Genomic DNA, 24,052 nt, shown 5'->3' with positions numbered 1-24,052 from the left:
AGGCATGAGTGCTATAGCTATTGCAACGGGAAACTGCCAGACAAACCCAAAGAACCCAATATGGGTAAGTTCTTGCGATTTTCATGCGAAAGTTGATCTTTCCCTGATTAGTGAGAGCATCAAAGGATATTGAGAAGGCCGGTTTATGGGGTGAGTGTGGTCCGGGATCAGCCGTTATGGAATGGTGGATCAGACTCGGTGAGATGAATGGCCAAAGTTTGCTCATGTGTCTTATATGTTTATGCTTTTCTTGTCTTATGATCAAGCCTTCCTTTATTTCCTCAAAACATACTAACAGATTTTTCAGTCATTATTCCCCTGAAGGAAACTATGCTGAATTGAGCCTAACACATAACGTGAGTCCAAGTACATCAAAAGCGCACTCGTAATAGCAGCATCCAACATTTTACCAACGACTGAAATAAGGGTCACAAGCCTGTAACTTTCAGAATGTATCGCCTCACCACCTCCGCTGTTAATATGGTGATTTTAAAATGGTTTCGTTACCACTTCCAATGCCCTTTTCCTTCTCGCAACATATGTCCTTTGCCGCACGTCGCCTCTCTCTGGAGCTACAAATCACCCCTCCACCACCTTCATTCCCCAATGGCTTTATTTCTCTTTCACCAATCAACTTCCCAGCTCTGCACTTCACCCTTCCCCCTTGTTTCACTTATCACATTGTCTTTCTGTCCTTCACTCCCCGCAACACACCTTTTCCATCTGGTGCTCAGTTTTTTTTTTCCCTCCAGTCCTGCCGAAGAGTTTCAGCCTGAAGCTTCGAGAGCACGTTTTTTTGTATAGATGCTGCCTCCTCACCTGAATTCGTCCAGTATTCTGTGTGTGTTTCTTGGATTCCAGAACCTTCCTCTTGTTCGCAAGATTCTCTTTGATACTTAATTCTTGATTTCCCGTCTGTTATGGAACAATAGCGGGAATGGCTGCACGGCAGTGTTTCGTACGGTATGTGCGAGATGGAAACTCTGGGAGATCCCCAGTCTCCCGGTGCACATCTGCACCAGGAGAACCGAGCTGCAGATCCGCAGTGTCATAACGAACTGGAGCTGCGGGTCTATGACCTTCGACTCAAACTTGAGAATGGGAAGCTGATAGCTAGGATCTATAGGCAGTTTATCACCCTGAGGTTGCAGGAGAAAGGCAACTAGGAGACTGTCAGGAGAAGGAAAGGAAGTGTCGTCGCTTCCCCTAATGAACAGTATACCAACTTGGATGCTGTTGAGAGCGTGGACGAGCAGCACTGACCGGCCCTTGGCGCTGTATTTGGTGCTGTGGCTCAGAGAATAAGAGAGCTGAGGAGACTGCAGTGGTGATAGGAGAATCCATAGTCGGAGGAACAGAGACAAGATTGTGTGGGCGCGATAGCCAGACTCGGATGGTATGTTTCCTCCCTGCTGACAGGATCAGAGATGTTTCTGATCAGGTCCAAGACATTCTGCGGGGTGAAGGTCAGCATTCTGGCACCAATAACGTAGTTATAACAAGTGAGGAGGTCCTGAAGAGAGAATTGAGGGAGCTGGATAAAAAGCTGAAAAAAGGACCTGCAGGATAGTAATAGCGTGATTAATGTCTCGATATCGCCAGTGGGGGAAGAATACGATGACTTGACAGGTGAATGCGTGGCTGCGGAATTGGTGTAGGAGTCAGTGCTTCAGATTCATGAACGGTTTCAGCTAATTTGGCAAAGAAATGGCAGCCAGAGTGCGAGTGCCGAACATGAGGTATTTGGTTTCCAGACAGAGACAGTATGCAGTGAGACTGCGAGCACGGAGTGCTCTGACGATGCGACAGAATGACAGTGGACAACATGAGTTGCAATGCACAAACGTTTGTAAAAGGGTGAATTCCGTATTGAAGGTGATATACGGAATAAGTGAGATGGTCTTGTGTCACAGTTGACGCGTATGACGTTATGGCATCACTAAATCTTTTTTTGAAAGATGACAGCTTGGAGCTTACCATCCAAGACACAGGTTGTATCGAAACGACAGACAGGTAGGCGCAGGGGGTGGCATACCTCTGCTGATAAAAACTCAAATCGACTAATTAGAAAGGGTTACCAAAGGGTCTGAATGTTTTGATTCATTGTGGGTAAATCTAAGGAACAGCAAGGGTAAAAAAAAAACGCTGATATACAGACTGGCAAGCCCTTTCGATACAAACTGTCTCTTGGGCGGTAAGGATATGGTCTACAAAGGAAAACGGGATAAAAATGCATGCAAAACATGGAATGTTAGAATAGTCATAGGGGATTTCAATATGCAGATAGATTGGGAAAATCATTTTGGTGCAGGATCCTAGAGTGGACATTTCTAGAATGGCTGCAAGATTGCTCTTTAGATCAGAGAGTTTAAGGTAATAGCCGTCATGGGGAAAGTGATCATACTATAATACAATTTACACTGGCATTTGAGACGGAGAAGCTAGAGTCAAATGTATCATCATTACAGTGGAGTAAAGGGAATTGCAGCGGCATGAGAAAGGAGTTTGCTAAAATTAATTGGAAAAGACCACTGGGACGGCTGGAGACAGAGAATCAATGCTGGAATTTCTGGAAACAATCAGGAAGGCGTGAATGTATACAACCACAAGTGGAAGAAGCCTTATAAAGGAAATGCGTCATAACGTTGGCTGAAAAGAGATGTCAAAACTAGCACAAAAGCAATTAGTGCGAAGTTAGAGGATGGGGAAGCCCTTTAAAAAAAACAACAGAAGAGAAATAAAAAGTTATTAAAAAGGAAAATATGGAATGCGTAGCAAACTACTAAATAATATTACAGACGATGTCAAAGGTTTGTTCAGATACATAATGTGTACAAGAGAGACGTGAGTGGATATCGGACTGTTGGGAAATGATACTGGAGAGCTAGTAATGGGAGACAATGAAATGGCAGACGAACTGAATATATATTTTGCATCAAACGTTACTATGGAAACTCCAGCAGATAGAGAGTCTCTGTGGGCAGAAATGTCAGAAGTTGCCATTTCAAGGGAGAAAGTTCTTGGAAACTGAAAGGTCTAATGTGGATGTCTCCTGGACAGGATGGCATACATTGCAGGCTTCTGAGAAGGTGACTGAAGAGATGGTAGAGGCATTAGTTGAGATGTTTCAAGAAAGAAATCCTGGCACTGTTGCGAAGGAATGGAAAATTGCAAATGTCATACCCCTCGTCAAGAAGCAGGAGAGGCACAACTAACGAAATTGTAGGAAAGTTCGTTAGACATCAGTGGTTGGTAAAATGTTGGAGTAAGTTGATAAGGATGTGGTTTGGCGTTTTGGAGGCGCATGTAAAATAGTCACTTGTCAGCATGGTTTCCTCAACGGAACCTCTTGCCTGAAAATCTGTTGGAATAATTTGAGAAACTAACAAGCAGGATAGAAAAACGGTATGTTGTGTACATGAGTCTTCAGAAAGTACCGCTCGTGAGGTTGCATAATAATGTAAGAGTCCATGGTATTACAAAAACTACACTAGCATTGATTTGCAGAAGGCAAATTGTGGGAAAGAAGGGAGACTTTTCTGTTTGGTTGCCGGTGACTAGGGTTGCCCTCAGGGATCTGGGTTGGGGCAGCTTCTTTCTTACGTTACATGTCAATGATTTTGGATGAGGTAACTGTCATTTTCTTTCGGGGAAAATTTGCAGATGATACGAAAATAGGTGAAGTTTCAGAAAGTTTGGAGGAGGATGAGACCCCACAGACAGACCTAGACAGAGTAGGGAAATGCACAAAGAAGTGGCAGATGGAGTACTTTTCAGAAGGTTGATAGTCAGGCAATTGGCAGAAGAAATAAAAGGGCAGATTATCTTCCAAGCGCAGAAACAAAACCAAAAATCTGAGGAGCACATGATTTCGGGTGCCCTCGGGCAAGAATGTGAAGTTAAGTTTCCCGGCTGAATCGGTGGTGAGGAAGGCAAATACGATGTTAGGCATCTATTTCCAGAGGAGTAGAATAAAAGAAAGCAAAGACGTATTATTAAGGCTTTATACAGCAGAGATGAGAACTCACTTAGAGATTGTATACAGTTTCGGGCCCCTTTTCTAAGAAAGGATGTGCTGACATTTTTGAAAATTCAGAGGATGTATGAGGTTCAGGAAAACAAGTCCAGGATTGGAAGGATTATCATATGAAGAAGATTGGATGGCTCTCGGCCTCTACTGTCTAGAATTCAAGCCCTTGCAACGCTGAATGGCTTTGATAGGGAAACTCTGGAAGGCTTGCATCCCATTGTGCGGGAATCTGAGGCCAGAGCCAACAGGAGAATAGAGGGATGTCCTTTAGAAAGGGGATGTGGCGGAATGTCTTCAGCTAGACAATTGTAAATATGTGGAAATTGTTGCCACGGGCAGCTGTGGGGCAGAGTTATTTAGTATATTTTAGGCACAGCTTGATTGAACCCTGATTAGTCAGGACATGAAAGGATACTTGAGAAGGCAGGAGATTGTGACTGAGAGGGGAAAAAAATGGATCAGCTATGATAAAATAGTGCAGCAGACTTCATGTGCCAAATAGCCGCATCCTTCTCCTATGTCTTATGATCCTAAGCTCTTCTGATTTTATGGTATTGGCGACCAATGTACCAGATACAACAAAGTATTGGAAGGCAAAATGGAAAATAAGAAATAATAATAATAGCTGAATAAGCAATAAATATCAATATCGAGAATATGAGGTGGAGAGTCACTTTCAATTGGTCCAATATGCCCTGAAATCTCTCGTTTGTTCTCCTTATACCTTAAAATATGGTCTTCTTGGAAATGTTGTGCTCCCCTTGTCTGCACACGTCGCGCAGCTATAGTCTCGCCTGGTTATTAGAGCCAACACTCCCAGTCCCTGCAGATACTATACGGGAAATGTGCTCACACTTTTGTCCTGTTTTATGAGAACAAGGAGATCTGACCCAGGATATCCTTCCCCCACTCTGCCCAAAACATTGACGCCTTCGTTTCCCGTGCTGTTATGTTCACTAACTCTGGAAAATAATCCAATGAAATACAGAGATGTCCGGGGTAACTTGTCTACTTATTGTTCTATTCGTGAGGTACTCACATATAACGTATTGCCATAATGGCGTATGCCATTCAGGTACCTCCTATATATAACTCACAATGAATTATGGAAATAAAGAAAACGTAATAACAATATATGCAGTGTTACGAAAATGCTTACAATCTATTCGGCCTCACACATCCTACAGTCCCTCACCTCACTTTAGTGCTGAGTGTCGGTAACATATGGACCCTCTGTACCGTCCCACTTAAAATAGCACCTCAACCCATAGTGCGCACAAAGAGAAGGCTGAGTGAACATTGCACCGTTTCTCAGAGAGTTTTTCACATAACCAACTTTTGTATCTTCTTCATATTCTTCAAATAGGAGATGGTTCTGGATAAACCAAGTCAATATCGGCTGGTAAGTGGAATTCGAAAGCTGTGTTTGTCTGGAGGCGTTAAATGAACCAGGCCCGTCGCAACATTGGGTGTGCTTTCATGCTGCCGGAAGGGTGGGAGGGAGAGAACAAAGAACATAGAAGAATACAGCATTGGAACAGGCCCTTCGGTCAACAATATTGTGCCGAACTGGAAAGTAAATGAACCACACCCCCCGCCAAACGAATCCCTCTTACTTACACAATGCCCATATTCTTCCGTCTTCCTCACAATCACAGGGTTTCCTATCTTACCATCTCCTAAAACCTCTGATGTATTTGCCTCTACCACCACGCCAGACAGCACAGTCCAAACATTCACCACTCTCTGGATTAAAAGTTACCCCTCACATCGCCTTCGAACATACCCTCTCTCATCTACAATCCATGACCTCTGTTATTAGATATATATACCCTGGGAAAAAGAAACTGCCTGTGTACTCTATCTGCGCCTCTCACAATTTCCAGTCAGCTTCCTTCGCTCCAAAGCAAACAAAAGTTGTCGTGTCTAATGTTAGCACATGGCTTCTAAACCAGGCAGCATCCTGGTAATCCTCTTCTGCTCTCTACCCAAACCCTCAACATCCTTCCTACGGTGGCATGACTAGAATTATATGCAATACTCTAGATTTTCATAAATTTATAACATAACCTATTGCCATTTGTACTAAATATCTTAACTAATAAAAGCAAACATTGCATAAGCTTCCTTAACCGCCTTATCGACCTTTGTAACTGTTTCTGAGGTGCTATGTACTTGGACTTCAAGATCTCTCTATGCAGCAAAATAATTAAGGGTTTTTTTTCAATAGCAGAGTACTTGCTCTTCGCATTTGCCCGACCAAGGTGCAACATTCCAAATTCATCGGGGTTACACTCCTTCTACCATTTTTCTGTCTATATCTGCAACTGATCTATGTTGCGCTGTACGTTTTGCAAGTTTTTCCTAAACTATCCACAACTCCACAAATCTAGGTATCATCCGAAAACTTACTAACAAATCTGTCGACATTTGCATCCCGCTTATTTATTCACATCACGAACAGAAGGGGTCCCAGCCCAGATCCCTGCTGAGCTTCACTAATTAGAACTCCAGATTCAAAAAGGCCCTTCAGCAACTAATTCTCTCTTGTAAGAAACTAACGTGAGACTCACGTGTAAATAGTTTCCAGCATTTCTCTTTTTTCCCCTTTTCATGTAGATGTAAAATGTTAGCCAGTATTCAGTCCTCTAGGATCTCTCACGTGGCTAGGGAGGAGATATTTGCCAAGGACCGTGCAATTCCTTCTCTTTCTTCCTTCTCTAACCTGTGGAAATTCCATCAGGTCCTGGAGACTTATCCACCTGAAAATTCATTCGGAGGCTCAACACTTCCTTCTCCTACTTCACCTCTAAACACCTAACATATTTATACACTGAGCTCCGATCTGTTGCTCCTCCATGTCTTTTACCTTGATAAATACGGAAGCAAAATACTCAGTGAATACTTCACTTACATTTTCCGCATTGAAGCAAACATAGCCTTCCCTAGCTCCCCAAAGTGAAATGATTATACACTGTCCATAGTTAGTCATTTGCTGTTGATGTTTCTATTGAATACTGCTTAATTAAATTCACTTTAATCCTGCTTGCCAGGGACTTTTCACGTCCCCTTTTGGTTTTCCTCGTTCGCATTTTTCGTTCTTTACTGGCTTCGTTATACTCTCGATTTCCACCGTTTGATCCGAATTTAGGGAGCTTTACATACGTTTGCTTTTTCACTCCAGCACCTCCTCTCGCTGGAGTGTGCACGTTTGGATTTAATAAAGCATCCTGGATACATTTAATACATTCTCCCCGTCTATTACTCTTGCACTGAGAATGTACATTTTTGTACCGGGGAAGTTGAAGATCCCCATGAGATCAAACTTGTAATTTTACACATGTTGTTATTCACATTACATGGCTGTTCATTAATGTTCTAGCAGCTATTGCAGAGCCTGTAGTGCAAACCAGTCAGTGTGATCGTACGCTTTCTATTCCAGAAGCCTCCGTCGTCACGCTACTCCTCCAAGAACTGATAAAGTGTGACTGCTGCATTGTGTGTGTCTGTGTGAGAGGGGAGATAAGCTGGGCCGGTGCCCCAGCGAACCGCAGTAGGGCTCCACGGTTTGGAGCAAACGGAGGAAAGGAGTTTGGTGGAAAATTTGAACTTGATGTTGAAGCTGGAGGGTCAACGTGTCCAAAGGGAAGGTAGTTTGATGTCCCGGTGCTGCCTCTGAGCATATCAGGAAGGGATCAGTGTTGAGTGTCAGTGAGATGTGGATTGTGGGTGACAATTAACTTCACGATGTCGGAGCATTAATTATTTTTCTTATTTTTCCACCCTCTCCATCAGGGTACCGTATTACTTCAGCTCGAAGCTGTCAGGGTAAGTGGCATCCGAATGCTCTGTCCGTGATTGCGTTAGTTAATGAACCAGAGACGTTACAGTACCAGCCTTGTGCTCATGCACGGTCGGGCGGGGAGCGAAGCGGCGAGAAAGAGAAGAAACTCTGCTCACTTTGCTCTTTCAAGGGAAGGAACGGTTTTGAACAGCTTCCTTCGGCTCCTGTAATGTCTCCACGACCCCGGTGTGGTCACTGATCTCTGTCCCTACCCTGAGCTCCTGAAACATTGCCCAGGCATGATCCTCTCTATTATAAACTGTGCGGACCATCCTAGTTTATCCTGTACATAGATAAGAAAACACTGAACAGTGCAGGTTTTTGTAGCCCCTTTGGACCTTGATGTTTTAGCGCCTCTAAACTTGTTCTCCGACAAAGCCGTCTATTGCTCCGTTATCCGTGTGCTAAGAAAATCTCTGAATTGATTCTAATGCATGTGTCTATACTACCACCATTGATACTGCGTTTCACACACTCACTACTATGCGTTAAAACACACTTTTGGCAGCCCCTATACATTACCAAAAAATCGCTTTAAAATTCCCTCCCCTTTTCAGATGTTTCCAATCTGGGGTGTAGCACAATTTCCCAGTGTGGTTTAACTCGAGTTTTATAGAGCTGCAACATTACCTCGCGGCTATTGAACTCGTTCCCCGAGCGGTTTATCCTAAACCATCCATAGACACTCTGAACCATTCTATTTAATGGCGCGGAAACATTAAGGGATAATGGACGTCAACGTTGAAAGTGCTTCTGCTCTTCAATATTTTCAATTACAGTAAACTGTCATTAACCATGGATTCTGCAATCAAATACGGCCTTTCAAAGTGTAATTCTTCACTCTTCCCATACTCAACTTGACCTGCCATTTCTCAACCCAGCTCTGCATCTATCAATGCCCAGTTTGTAACTTGAGATAACCCACCACATGATCCATAACAGCATCCATGTTTTGCCTGTTTACTCTGTCTATCCATTTCCTCATCCAACTCATTTGTAAAATTCAGAAAATCCAGGAGTCACAGAACAGATCGCTACGGATCACAGCATCTCATTGACCTCCAGGTGCAATAATCTCCAACTGCGAGCCCACTGTCTCTTGGGCACGCCCGTCCTACCTACACAGACAAGATTCTCTGGATCCCCTATCACATGACTTTCTGAGTGGGCCAACAATGAGGAATCTTATTAAACATCTTAATAAAATTCATGTATACACCATCCTCCTACAAACCATTAACGTGGTTTGCAGCATCAGAAAGAATTCAATCACATTCTTGAGACATGACCTGCACCTGGCAAGACCATGCTGACCATCTCTAATCAGACTCTATTTCTTCAAATGCCTGTATATACTGCCTGGATATCTACTGGAGCATTTTACACACAATGGCATAAGCTTTACTGTTCTATGAATCCCCATTAGATTCTTTGAACAAAAAATAAACATTTACTCCTTGAAATCCGCCGGTACGACTGAAGAGGGCAGTAGGACGCAAAGTCCATCGCCAAAAGCGCCTAAAGACCTTACTGCTCTTCCCTTAGAAAACTGGAGTAAACATCCCCCGGCACCAGAGACTTAACTATCCTCAGGTTCTTGAAAGGATTCAGCTCATAAGACCAGAAGATACAGGAGCAGATTCGGCCCATCGAGTCTGCTCCGCCATTCAATCATGGCCTGATCCAATTCTTCCAGTCATCCCCTTTCGCCCGGTTTCACCCCATACCCTTTGACGCCCTGGTTAATCAAGAACCTATCTATCACTGCCTTAAATACTCCCAACGACTTCGCCTCCACAGTCGCTGGTGGCGACAAATTCCACAGATTTACCGCCCTCTGACTGAAGTAATTTGTCCGCATCTCAGTTCTCAAAGGACGTCCTTCAATCCTGAAATCGTGCCCTATTTTCCTGGAGTCCCTTACCATGGGAAATAACTTTGCCATATCTTTTCACGCCTTTTAAAATTCGAAATGTTTCTCCGAGATCCCACCTCATTCTCCTGAGCTCAAGGGAATACAGCCGAAGAGCTGCCAGACGTTCCTCATGCGGTAACCCTTTCATTCCTGGAATCATTCTTGTGCAGCTTCTCTGAACCTTCTCCAATGTCAGAATATATTTCTAAAATAATGAGTCCAAAACTGCCCAAAATACTCCAAGTGTGTTCTCACGAGTGCCTTATAGAGCCACAACATCACATCCCTGCTCTTATATTCCAAGTGAAGTGAGGTACAATAATAGCAGGGGTGTTGTGGTGGGAAATTTTAATTTCCCAGATATTGATTGGCATCTTCCTAGAGTGAAGGATTTAGATAGGATGGAGTTGTGTGTTGAGGAAGGGTTCTTGACACAATATGTAGATAAGCCTACCAGAGGAGAGGTTGTACTTATTCAGGTATTTGGAAATGAAACTGGTCAATTGTCAAGTATCACAGTGGAAGTGCATTTTGGAGCTAGTTATCACAATTCTCTCTCCTTTACCACAGCATTGTGGAGGGATAGGAACAGACAAGTTAGGGAAAGGTTTGATTGGACAAGGCGAAATATGAGGCTATCAGGCAGGAAAATGGAAGCATAAACTGTAAAAAAAAAAAAAAAAAGTTCTCAGGGAAACGTACGGAAGAATTCTGGAAAATGTTCAAGGGATATTTTTGTGGGGTCCTACAGCGGTACGTTTCAATGAGACAGGGAAAGGATGGTAGGATACAGGAACTGTGGTGTACAAAGACAGTTATACTTCTAGTCAAGAAGAAAAGGAGAACTTGCGAAGGGTTCAAAAACTAGACCGTGATTGAGATCTAGAAAATTAGAAGGCTAGCAGGAATGAGCTTAAGAATGAAATTCGGAGAGACGGAAAGTGCCATGAGAAGGCCTTGTGGGAAAGGATTAAGGAAAACCCCAAGGCACTGAACAAGTATGTGAAGAGCAAGAAGATAAGTCGTGAGATAATAGGACTAATCAAGTGTGACAGTGGAAAAACTTGTATGAAACAGGAGGAGACAGTTGAGGTACTTAATGAATACTTTGCTTCACTACGGAAAAGGATCTTGACGATTGTAGGGATGACTTGCAGCCGACTGAAAAGCTTGAGCATGTAGATGTTAAGGAAGACGATGTACTGGAACTTTTGGAAAGATCAAGTTGGATAAGTCACTGGGACCCGAAGGAATGCACCCCAGGCTACTGTGGGAAGCGAGGGAGGAGATTGATGAGCCTCTGGGGATGATCTTTGCATCATCAATGACGGCGAGAGAGGTTTCGGAGGATTGGAGAGCTGCGGGTGTTGTTCCCTTTTTCAAGAAAGGGAGGTGAGATAGCCCAGGAGATTATAGACCAGTGAGTCTTACATTAGTGGTTGGTAAACTTATAGGGAAGATCCTGAGAGGCAGGATTTATGAACATTTGGAGAGGCATAATATGATTAGGAGTAGTCAGCATGCCGTTGTCAGCATGTCGTTGCCTTACGAGCCTGATTGAATGTTTTGAGGATGTTATGAAACCCATTGATGAAGGTATGACCGTAGCTGTAGTGTGCATGGATTTCAGCAAGGCATTTTAATAGGGTATCCCATGCAAGGCTTATTGAGAAAGTAGGTAGACATGAGATCCAAGGGGATTTTTCTTTATGAATCCAGAACTGGCTTACCCACAGAAGAGAAAGAGTGGTTGTAGACGGGTCATATTCTCCATGGAAGTCGTTGAACAGTGGTTTGCCTCAGGGACCCCTACTCTTCGTGATTTTTATAAATGACCTGGATGCGGAAGTGGAGGGATGGGTTAGTAAATTTGCTGATGACACGAATGTTGGGGTTGTTGTGGATCTTGTAGAGGGCTGTCACAGCGGGACCGTGATAGCATTCAAAACTGGGCTGAGAATTGGCAGATGGAGTTCAACCCAGATAAGTGTGAGGTGGTATATTTTGGTAGGTTAATAATGATGGCAGAATATTGCATTGACGGTAAGACTCTTGGCAATGTGAAGGATTCGAGGGATCTTGGGTTCCAAGTCCATAAGACACTCAAAGCTGCTACGTTGGTTGACTGTGCGGTTGAGAAGGCATACAATGTATTGGCCGTGTGTTTAAGTGCCGAGAGGTAATGTTGCAGCTATATAGGACCCTGGTCAGACTCCACTTGGAGTACTGTGCTCAATTCCGGTAGCCTCACTACAGGAAGGACCTGGAAACTATAGAAAGGATGCAGAGGAATTTTATAATGAGGTAGCCTTCATTGGGAGCATGCCTGATGAGAATCAATTGAATAAACTGGGGCCTTTTCTCATTGGAGCGACAGAGGATGAGAGATGACCATATAGAGGTGTACAAGATAATGAGAGGCTGTTTCCCAGTAGTGAAGTGGCTAGTACGAGAGGACATAGTTTTAGGGTGTTTTTAAGTAGGGACAGAGGAGATGTCAGGGGTATTTTTTTATGCAGAGAGTGGCGAGTGTGTGGAATAGGCAGCCGGCGGCGGTGGTGGAGAGGGAACCGATGGGGTCTTTTAAAAGGCTCCTGGATAGGTACATGGGGCTTCGAAAAAATACAGAGCTATGGGTAAGCCTAGGAGGTTCTAAGGTGAGGACATGTTGGGCACAGCTTTGTGGGCCGAAGGACCTATATCGTGCTGCAGGTTTTCTATGATTCTGTGTTTCTGTGCCTCGAGAAATGAATGCCAACATAACAATCGCCTTGATTAACAACCGACTCAACCTGGAGGTTAACCTTTAGGGTGTCCTGCACATGAGGTCCCAATTCCCTTGCAGCTCTGCATTTTGAATTCTTTCCCGATCGAAATAATAGTCTGTCCGTTTATTTCTTCCACCAAAGTGCAAGTCCATAAACTTTCGAACATTGTATTTCATTTGCCAATACTTTGCCAATTCCCCTAAACTACCTACATCTCTCTGCAGGCTCTCTGTTTCCTCAACACTACCCGCTCCTCCACCTATCCTGGTATCATTGGCAAATTTGGCCATAAATCCATTAATACTGTAGTCAAAATCATTAACGTGCATCGTAAAAAGTAACGGTCCCAACAGTGACAACTGTGGAGCTCCATTGGTAACCCGTAGACAACCAAAATACGATCCTCTCATTCCACACTCTGTTTTTTGTCGATCAGACTAGTAACCAAGCTAGTAACTTCCCTGTAGTTCCATTGGCTCTTATCTTGCTAAACAGACTCATGTGCGGCACCTTGTCAAAGTCCTTTTGAACATCCAAGTACACCACGTCTACTGCATCTCCTTTGTCTACGCTGCTTCTAATTTCCTCAAAGAATTGCAGTATGTTTGTCAGGCAGGATTTTCCTTTCAGGAAACCATGCTGGCTTTACCTTTCTTGTCATGTGCCTTCACGTACTCCGTAATCTCATCCCGGACAATCAATTCCAACAACTTCCCAACCACTGATGTCATGCTAACAGGTCTATAGTTTCCTTTCTGCTGCCTCCCACCCTTCCTATATAAAGGAGTAACATTTGCAATCTTCCAGTCATCCGCTACCATGCCAGGATCTATCGATTCTTGAAAGATCATCGTTAATGCCTCCGTATTCTCTCCAGCTACTTCTTTCAGAACACGGGTGTGCAATCCATCAGGTCCAGGAGATTTATCCACCCTCAGACCATTAAACTTCCTGAGCACCTTTTCAGTCGTAATTTTCACAGCACGTGCTTCACTTCCCTGACACTCGTGAATGTTCGGTACACTGCTGACTCTTCCATTGTGAACACTGATGCAAAATACGCATTCAGTTCCTCTGCCATCTCTACATCTCTCATTGCAGTATCTCCAGCGTCATTTTGTATTGATCCTATTTCTGCCCTCGACTCTCTTTTACCCTTAATGTACAATAAACAGCTTTTGGTGTCTTCTTTGATATTAGTCTCCAGCTTCCTCTTGTAATTCATCTTTTCCTTCTTAATGACCTTCGTATTTTACTTCCGCAAGTTTTTTTAAAGCTTCCCAATGCTCGATCTTCCCACTAGCTGCGGCTTTATTTTATGGCCCGTCTTTTGCCTTTACATCGGCTCTGACTCTACTTGCCAGCCGCGGTCCCGCCCTTCTTCTTCTTGAAATTTCTTCTTCTTTGTCTTTCCTTCAAATGTCCCTTTCCAGTCAACTTCGGCCAGTTTCCCTTCCATGCCATTGCAATATCCTTTATTCCATTGAAATTCCACACATTAGATTTTATTTTCCCTCTCAAATATCAATATGAACTCGATCATATTGCGATCACTGTTCCCTAATGGTTCCTTAACCCTGTGCTCTCTTACCACCTCCAATCATTGCATAACACCCAATCCAGCACAGCCGATCCGCTAGTTGGCTCAGCAACAAACGGTTTCTAAAATGCTATCCCTTAAACATTCTACAAATTCTCTCTCGAGGTTCAGTACTGACCCAGTTTTCCCAATCCATTTTCATGTTAAAATCCCCAACGATTATCATGACATTGCCTTTCTGACATGAGTCTTCTATCTCCTGCTGTAATTTGTAAACCACATTCCGGCTGCTGTTTGGAGGCCTGTATACAACTGCCATTAATGTCCTTTTACCCTTGCTATTTCTTAACTCAACCCATGGAGATTCTACGCCTTCCAATCCTATGTCACCTCTTTCCAATGATTTAATATTATTTCTTATACACAGAGCTACAGCACCCCCCCCTGCCTACTAACCTATCTTTCCGATATACCTTATATCCTTGGAGGCTCAGATCCCGATGGCAGCCATCCCTTAGCCAAGTTTCAGAGGTAACCTCAACGTCATATTGGCCAATCTGCAGCTGAATTGTCAGATCGTCCATTCAATGCACTCATCCTACTTAACATTGACCTGTTCAAGCATATCAGCCTGTTATAGTTGTGCTCACATTTGTCAAGGTCTTTCTGAATCATGAATACTGAGAGAAATATTCATTAAGGACCTTTCCTACCTCTCCGACACCAGGCTCTGTTATTCCTGATCAGTCCTGTCGTGACACATGTCATCCTTCAGGTCCCCACATCCGTGGAAAATACCTTAGATATTTAGTCTCCTTGCTGGCGATATTTTTACCCTGTCTGATCGTAGATCCCATGCTCTCTAACGGTAGGAATGCGTTTCTCAGCGCATCTGTGCCGCCGGCTCTCCACACTCAGCCGGCCAAGCACTGCCGATTTTTGGGGCCGGTTCTCTGCTGATGAGGACGATCCCGTCAATAAAGGGACAGCGGTTGCACTCAGGAAGTTTCCCCTCACCTTTCTCTTACACCTTTCAGTGCGGAGATCTGGTTCGTTGCCACTGGCAGAGCGGATTGCCCACGCATGTGAGGACGACGGAAATCGCTTTGGATCCCCCCACCTTGCTTCGTATCAATCACCGCTTTCGGCACGCACTCCGCTACTAACGCATTCCCATACCGTTATTCAGTAATCAAAGCACTGGCCTATTCACCCAGCCTGGCCTCGGCACCCGATAACCAACACGTGACCGATCATCACCGACCCCCACAGTAACCGCAATGTGGCTGACTGAGGAGCCCAGTTCTAGGACTTCCGGCCACCATGATCCTCCACTGACCCAAGAACATCGGGCCGCGTTGATAAGGGAAGCAACCTTGAGAAAACTTTGCCCATGTTGGTGTGGGGCGCCGCGTCACGGTGAACATTCAGATGAGTCCTTCCCCGGGCTCTTTTGCATTCCTGGTGAAAGAGTGAGATCGGAAATACATCAAAAACCGCGGGCCACGCAGGTTGACGCTTGGGGTTGGAGGGGATGTCTGTGTCTCCTCGGGGAACGCACTGGGGAAGATGAAGGCCACAGACCACTTCTGTCTGGCCGCACGGGTTGTCGGCGCTGGAGCGTTACAGACACTGGGCAGAACAGGCAGTGGACGTTCGATATGATCCACCTCCTGTCTCCATGTAACTGCAATAATTCTCCTGTACTCTGATTATGGGAAGGGGTTAAAGTTTTCCGGTGTTCACACTCTCTGGTATCGGTACTGACTATACACTCTCCCGCTGATCGCTGTCCCGCCGTCGTATAACCGTTAATCCATCCAGCTGCATGACTCAATAAAACTGACGCTGTTTGCATTAAACTGGTCTCCGTCTCTTGCTAAAAGCTCGCTGCCTTCGGTACCGGCGGGCCATTAAGAAGGTCTGTGCAGCCCCACCGGACGCATAGAGCAGCCTGCTCCCAGAGCAGACAATGCAGTGGCCTGAAACAGCCCATCCCAATTCCCTCCCAATGCCGAGTCACTCTGAGGCAACTGCAAGCTGCTGGTGAAGCCGCCTGGTGTGTGAGGGTGAGGAAATGGTGCGGCACACCGACGCAGGGACTGTCACCAGTGGGATTACTCTCTTGGGTCCGATAGGCAAAACAAACTCCCGTCGATATGATATCACTTGGCGTGGAAGTACTCTGGTCTGAAGCGATGGCTGAGGTGGGCAGACTGCAGGTGGGTGTTAGCCGGGTGACGGACAGGGTCTCCCCGACTCCGGGCAGACGGTTTTCCTACGCTTCTCCCCCTCCAATCCCAGGGCTGTAAATCACCACGGGGCGCGTCACTGAACCCCTATCGCTCGGAGACAGTAACACCAGGGATGGAAGACATGGCAGTCGGGTGTGTGGGAATCAGGGACATTAATGGTCACGGTGGGGAGTGGAGCATTCACTGCAGGACAAGCAGAAGGATGCCGAGTGTGAGGGTGGGAGGAGGGATGAATGACTGGTCGGTGGAGAGAAACGTTTGACACCAAAGTAAGGGTCGTTGAGGGTGGGTAGAGGGTGACATTTCTGGAGGTGACTCGTGCGGATAGATGGCTTTCAGAGAGAACAGCCATCGAGCTTTCGGGGGACGGGGGAAGGGGCGTGGAGGAGAACGGATTCAGCAGTAGGCTTAATATCACAGTCCGATGTTTGGAATTTGTTGTTTTACGGCAGGGGTTCAGTAAAATAAATACTGAAATGTGTTCCTAAAATAAGTGTTTTAAGGTAAATATGTAGTTCTTAAACAGAGGGTAAATATTAAGGTAGTGTAGAGGGGTACATTGTCCATTTAGAAATCTGGTGCTGGAGGAAAATAAACTTCCTGAAACTTGGTGTGTGGGGCCTCAGACACCGTCAATTCTTCATTGACGGCAGCAATGAGAAGAGGGCATGTCCAGGATTGAATATCTTTAATGATGGATGCCCCATTTCTAATCATCTATTTTCGAAGATGCCTTCGATGTCTGAGAGGCTGGTTCCCGTCATGCACTTGGCTGAGATTTCTGCGGGTTTTTATTAATATATATTTTCTGTGGAAATGATGGAAGTTCCGCTGGGTGATAATTGAAAGTTCAGGGAAGAGTTGCGGTTTTGGGAGGTTCGCCGCCCGTTAACACATGAGGGGCGCGGAAGTAAATGCAGACTGTAACCCTCAGTACACCGATTTCCCGACCAGTGGATGTCCTGTTTTTCCGTTTTCATCTCGCAACCTAACATTTTTCTTTAGTACCACTTTATCTTTTCTATCGATGTCATTGGTACTGATAGGTACCAAGACACCGAGCTGCCTACTGTTCCACGTCAGAATATTATGGTTCCGATCTGAGACATCCCTGATCCTGGCAGCTGAGAGTCAACATATCATCCAGGAGTCTCTATCGCGCCTACAGAATCTCGACTCTGCTCCTCGGACGTTTCAACCTCCTTCAAAACCTGTAGTCCTCTTCAATACTCTTCGTTTGTGAGCAGCAGCCGCAGATTCAGTGCCAGAAACCGGGCCACAGCGACCCCCGCCCCTTTCTTGTAGGCAGTCATCAACGGTATTTACAGTGTCTTAATAGAGAGGGGAAAGGGCACAGAAAACTCCGCACTGGCTCCCGTTTCCTTTCCTTCTGCTGACAAAAACCCAGTTGCCTCCCTCCTGCAATCTAGAGACGCCGGCCTCCCTGCAGCTCCTACCTGTCCACAGTCGCTTTTGTGAGCCAAAATTCATCGAGCGACAGCGCCAGTTGCTTAATGTGTTTACCGGGGAGCCACAGCTCGATGTTTCTGATGCTAATTTGGTTATCCGGAAGACCATATCTGAAGCACGGAACAAAACTCTGCCACTGGAGACATTCTCTCTGCGCCACTGTACCCTCATGGGCGAGGAATGAAAAATTAGGGAGAAAAAGAGAAATCGATCAGATAATTAGTTCACCTAAACCTGATCTCGCGGAGCCTGGTGATCCAAAGCCACTCCAAACACTGGCCCACTCGCAACAATGCCCTTTCCCAGAATGGCCGCCCCGCAAAATTATGCTATTTTAACTCAACGTTTCTGATGAATCCCGCTCAACTATTGGCCTCAGTCCAACTCCGAAAAGTTCTGTCTTTTAAAACTTGAGAGCGGACCTGATAGAAAAGATCACAGTCAAAATCTGAAATGCTCCCGCGAAGTTCCACCTTTTAAATCATGAACGCGCACCTGATTGTAATGGTAACTCAAAGTTTTCACACCGTTTCGTAAAATCACCAACTTCAGCTTCTCCACTACCACATTACCTTGTTCTCGACGACAGTCAGGGTTGGGAGGTGCTGTTCCGCACAGACTGTCTGGATAGAGAGATAGATGGAGATAGATAGGTAGATAGACAGACAGACAGACAGACAGACAGACAGACAGACAGATAGATAGACAGTCAGATAGATAGATAGGTAGATAGATAGATAGATAGACAGTCAGATAGATAGATAGATAGATAGATAGACAGATAGATAGATAGATAGGTGGATAGGTGGATACGTACATAAGCCGACAGAACCGCGTGTCAGGATTGCAGTGAGGCACTCTGGGATATTGCGGGCAAAGCGAGGCGAGAGGAGCGGTGGCCCCTCAATATTCCTGGATGCCATACGACCATAAGGCCATGTGATGTAGAGGCAGAATTTGGCCATTCCGTCCAGCGAGACGACTTCGCAATTTGTTTCCCGCTGATCCATTACCCTTTCAGCCTCAGACTCGTGCCTTCTCCCCATCATCCTTTATATGTTTATAAACTCTTGTCTTGAATATTCTCAATTTCCAGCCGCCTGTGGCAACGCAGTCTAGAGGTTCATTTCTCGGCCTATATACAATCCTCTTCTTCTGCATTCTAAATAGTTGGCCCTGTGCTCTGAGGTATCGTCTTCTGGTCCGAAATTCCCCCAGCGCGGGAACGTCATCGCCAGATGAACTCCATCGAGTCCTTTTGGCATCCGACAGGTCTAATGGCTCCATGTATTATCAGAGAATGTACATCCTGAAATTCTTGCTCTTCGCATACATCCTCGAAACAGAAGAAAACCCTGGAAAAATAATGAACCACGAAAAATATCACCAGCCCCATCTTCCGCCCCCACCCCCTCACTTGCTCCTTCAGGAAGCATCAGGGCTGACCACCCAACAAACAAACAAGTAACAGCAAACCCCACGAAGAGTGACGGAGGTAAACAAACCTATTAATCATCTGGTAATATCGGCATGTCTCATGTTCCCAATCTTAGAAACAGAGAGAGGTTTCACCCCTTTCCACAGAGAGAGAAGAATAAAACAAACGTCACGTATCAGGATTTTCTGAGGATTTGATGGCCAGCGTTAGAGAGAATAATTCAATAGATTTAGTCTCAACATTTTCATATGATACAATCTGACCCTTCTGAATCATTTTTTTAAACTTAAATTATATGATTAGAGGAGTGAAGTTGACGGCATTACTGAACGTGTCTGATACAAGATATTGGTCTAGCCCTGTTTTGTTCTTTTTTGGGGATTTTTTTGTTCATATATATTTTTTTCTTTTTATTTCTTTTTTTAATGACTAATTTCATTATGAGTTTTGAAGTCTTTTATATCTATGTTACTTAAAATCCGTTTTGTATTTGCTGATTAAGATTATTCCAATAACTTTGTACCAACTTTGTTATTAAGTTTATAATTTTGAAAATTAATAAAAATATTTTAAAAGATTTAGTCTCATCCAAACTGAGGCTTTTCTTCCTCAGGTAAGGTGGCACTGAAACAAGTAATCATAGACTAATGGAAAAAGTTGAAATATTTAAGCGGAACATGAAAGGAAACATCTTCACGGAGGGGTCAGTGGGAGTCTGGAATGAGCTGTAAGAAACAGTAGTAAATGCAAGTTGAATATCAACATTCAGAAGACCCGCTGATGGGTACATGGATGCGAATGGAATGAAAGCGACGGTTCTTGTGCAGGCAAATGGGACTGGGCCAGACAATATGCTGTCACAAATTAGAAGAGTGAGGCGGTCTACTTATGTGTGTGGTGTTCGATAGCTCTACGTCCTAACCCAAAGCGTCCTTTCCAGTATCTTTCCAACCCCTGACGTGAAACTCACTCGTCTATATTTTCCTGCATTATCAATTCCACGTCTTAATATTTATCACAGCTTTTCTAGGGTCTTGTTTGTGGCTGCAGAGAATGCAAATATACTGGTCTAGACCGCAGTAATCTCAACTCCTGCTTCTCGGAATAATATGCAGTAGAGCCCAGTGGGCCCTGAAAATTACCCAGCTCACTGCTCTTTAGCACTATCTCTTCATTGGCCCCGAGCTTCCAAAATGAATCAGTTTTGTTAAGTACAGCATAGGAAACGTTTCTTCACAGACTTTTACAGCAGGGAAAAGACCCTTCAGAGTGTATGCCATTACGATCTAGATGTACATTCAAACTAATTCATGTCCCAGAAGTGCTAGGTCAAAGGCAGGCAGATGTGACTAATTTAAATGGACAGCAGTACGGTATGGAACGGTTGGGCCGAAGATTCTGTGTCAACGCTGTAAAGGAAAGTTTCCTCCGAACAGTGACTCTATTCCTCTCAATAGATCCTGGCTGACCTGCCAAGTTTCTTCAACAGTTTCATTAATTTCTACTTAGTATTCTGTGCAAAGGATCTTTTGTGCTGTAAGACTGCAGAGAAGATTCATCATGAATGTGGGGGCTTGTTCCATAATACGATAAGACCAGAGGACTTGGGTGTAGAATTATGCCATTCAGCTCATCTAGTCTGCTCCGCTGATCCTAGATCCCACACTGAATCCCTTACACCTTGCCATATCTTTGGATGCCCTAACCGATCAAGTAATGATCAACTTCTTGATTATACACAAAAATATAGACGGAAACTGTGCCTCCGACGAAGTCTGGGGCAGAGCGTTCCACAGATACACTACCCTCCGACTAACAAAATTCCTCCTTCCCTCTCACAAATAAAGACGATGGAAATTCAAGTAAAAAGTGCTGGTAGATCTCAACATCGGTAAAAGGACAGTTGACGTCTTGGGACGAGACCAGTCAGCAGGACTGGAGAAAAAAGGTGAGGTGTAGATTTAAAAAGGGAAACACAGGGTTATAGGTGAAACCATGGGAGGAAGGGTTGAAATAAATAGCTGCGGAAGCTGATTGGTGAAAGAGGTCCGGAGCTGGAGAAGTCTGGCAGGTGAGAATAGAAGAGCATGGAAGAAAGAAAATCAGGTTGAAGCCCCAAAGGGAAGCGATTGGCGGGCAAGGAGATAAGGAGAGAGACGGAAAAGGGGATGGGGCTTGGTGAAGGTAGGTGGGAGTGCCATTACCGGAACTTTGGGAAATCGTCTTCATGCAATCAGCTCGGAGGCTGCCCCGACGGAATATAAGGTGTTGTTCCTCCAACCTGAGTATAGCCTCGTGGCGGTAGTCGAGGAAGCCACGCATTGACATATTGGAATGGGAATGGGAAGTGGCATGAAACTAGGTGACCAATGGCAGATATCGCCTCTTCTAGGACCATGTTGTAATAGAGTATCTTGTGAGCATGATGTAATGGCCCTGTGATGGTGTGGTGATGTAATTCTCCCGCCAGTGTGAGGTCACATGATGCAATTTTCCTGCCGGTGTGAAGTCACGTGATGGCCTGTTCCAACAGGTATAAACCGGGAAAACCTTGCTGTGACGCAAGAGTTTTGTGTTGGTTGGTTCGTCGGTGTTTAGTTTTGCTGCGTATTCGTCTCATGACGCAGTTTCACTTCAAAACGGAGCTTTACTTCATATTTTAAGATGGAAAGGTTGCTGCTGGCAGTTTCACCAATCGCTGCCAGTCTTTGTTTGTAGCATCTTTGATTCGCCTTTACAGTCCAGTATTGGAGAGTGAAAACCTTACCAATGTACGGGAACCCGAACGACTGGGGAAAGTTGCTGTCGTTTGGTAGTTTTCTAAAGGATCGACCTTATTGAATCTTCGTTCAACAATAGTGGCCTGCATCTGAGATAACATCTGCAAGAGCAGGAAAGTTTGGTGCAGTGTTCACCTTCCAGAGAAGAAGGTCAGTTCCTTTAAACCGTTTTATTTTCCTTCGTTGCGAATCCTTCATACAAGACATATTTCTGCTGGGATCAGCAGTAACGTCACGTGTTCGAGGAATTCTGTACTTCAGGGAGGCCTCTCCTAATTGACTGTATAAATCACTCGAACTTTCCAATTTGCCACTTTAAGACTGTGTTCGCATTTACCACTGTAAGGACAATTCCAGAGTTTGGCGGTTTGTTAAATTGCCGTAGAGCAGTGTACTTCCAGATAAGTTAGTTCTTTTTTTTAAATTTTCACTATTTTTGATCAGTCTTTAATAAAAGTTTATATTTGTTTATAAAAACCTGTCTCAATTCCATATCCATTGTTGTCGCCCACGTAACACTGGTCATACCTCCTCTTACTTTCCCGATTCTGCTTGGCGGCCGCCGCCCCAGCCTATTTCGTAAGCCCTTTTCAGCTGTCTCCTCATATCAGACATATACTTCAGATAAGACTTCGGCTACACCTCACCCGCGTCAATCCCGAAAAAGAGGTCAATGGGCAGCCTCGCCTCACGCCCAACCATCAGATAACAGGGCGAATACCCAGTAGCTTTATTGCTTGTACAGTTGTAACAGTGAAACAAATGTCCAATATGTTGACTCCTTCATTTCTTTTTGCTGACCTCCAGAGTCCCGAGTATGTCCAACAAGGTCTGATTAAACCTCTCCGCTTGGGGACCGGCCTGCGGATGATAAGGCGTGGTCCTCGATTCCTCAACTCCCAGCATGCCCAGTAACTCATAGATGAGCTTACTCTCAAAGTCCCGTCCCTGATCACTGTGTATCCGCCGGGGTAGGCCATAATGCAAGAAATACTCACCCATAACGCTTTTCCCACCGTAGTCACCCTCTGGTCCTTGGTCGGAAGAGCTGAGTATATCTGGTGTGGTGGTCCGTGATGACTGAGACATTCGCCGTGTTGCTGGCATCGGGTTCTATAGACAGAAAATCCATACACACCAGGTTCAAGGACCCTGCACTCTGCAAGTGTGAGAAAGGAAGAGCCTTCACTGGCAGTGTTTTCCGGCGTATGCAGCGAATACACGACTTGCAGTACTCTTAAAACTCCGACTTCATTCGACGCAAGTAACACCTGTCCTTGAGTAACCCATAGGTCTCCATCCTCAAATGTCTAGACTCACCGCGCAGTGACTTCAAGGCAATCTTCTGATACTTCTCAGGCAGGACCAACTGCCAACACCGAGGTCGGTCCGAGGATGACGTTACCCGGTATAAAACTTCTTTCCTCAACTTCAACCGAGGCCACTCCCTCAGTAACGGAGGCACTGAAACGTGTTTCTTCTTCACCGCCCAGGCCATATCCCCCTTATCTACCGCGTATCAAACGATGCCAATGCCCGGACCATCTCGCTGAGCAGCAGCCACTTCCCCCGGACTCAATTCCAGCAGCTGCTTGGTCTTCAGAGCAGTCAGGTCACAGTAAACAGGGGGTAGGGCGTCGTCAGAAGCCCCCAGTGGGTCCACTGCGCGAACCGGCATCTCCTTTTCGTCGGCCTTCACAGTCATAGCCAACTGAAGCATGGCCTTCACCGCAGGGTCAGTAATGCTCTCCCACTCCTGGTCACTCTCCAGTTCCTGATGCACCCGTCGGGACAAAGCGTCGGCATCGACGTTCTGGCTCCCCGGCCGGTAGTTCAGGCTGAAATCATAAGACGACAAGGCCGCCAACCACCGATGGCCTGCAGCATCCAGATTCGCGGACGTCAGGATGTAAAGTGACCATGTGACAACAGTCCGTCTTCATCTCAAACTTGGCCTCGTAGAGACAGTCACTCAGCTTATCGACCATGCCCATTTCAACGGTAGGAACTCC

At 45.1% G+C, this 24,052-nt stretch overlaps 1 protein-coding gene across 1 annotated transcript in view; it reads left to right on the top strand.

Annotated features, from left to right (window-relative positions):
* The window catches only part of LOC140207947 (uncharacterized), a 60,910-nt gene extending 45,538 nt beyond the window's left edge, over positions 1-15,372 (top strand). Inside the window, exons 8-11 of the mRNA XM_072276484.1 lie at positions 5,397-5,432; positions 7,826-7,858; positions 15,016-15,182; positions 15,287-15,372. Of these exons, the coding sequence (XP_072132585.1) occupies positions 5,397-5,432; positions 7,826-7,858; positions 15,016-15,182; positions 15,287-15,372 (322 nt within the window). The remainder of the gene's footprint in view (positions 1-5,396; positions 5,433-7,825; positions 7,859-15,015; positions 15,183-15,286) is intronic.
* Positions 15,373-24,052: the final 8,680 nt, after the last annotated feature.

This window comes from Mobula birostris, chromosome 13, assembly GCF_030028105.1.
Source record: "Mobula birostris isolate sMobBir1 chromosome 13, sMobBir1.hap1, whole genome shotgun sequence".
NCBI classification, from domain to species: domain Eukaryota; kingdom Metazoa; phylum Chordata; class Chondrichthyes; order Myliobatiformes; family Myliobatidae; genus Mobula; species Mobula birostris.
Note: the sequence above shows the minus strand (reverse complement) of the source record. Positions and strands in the feature narration are given on the sequence as shown.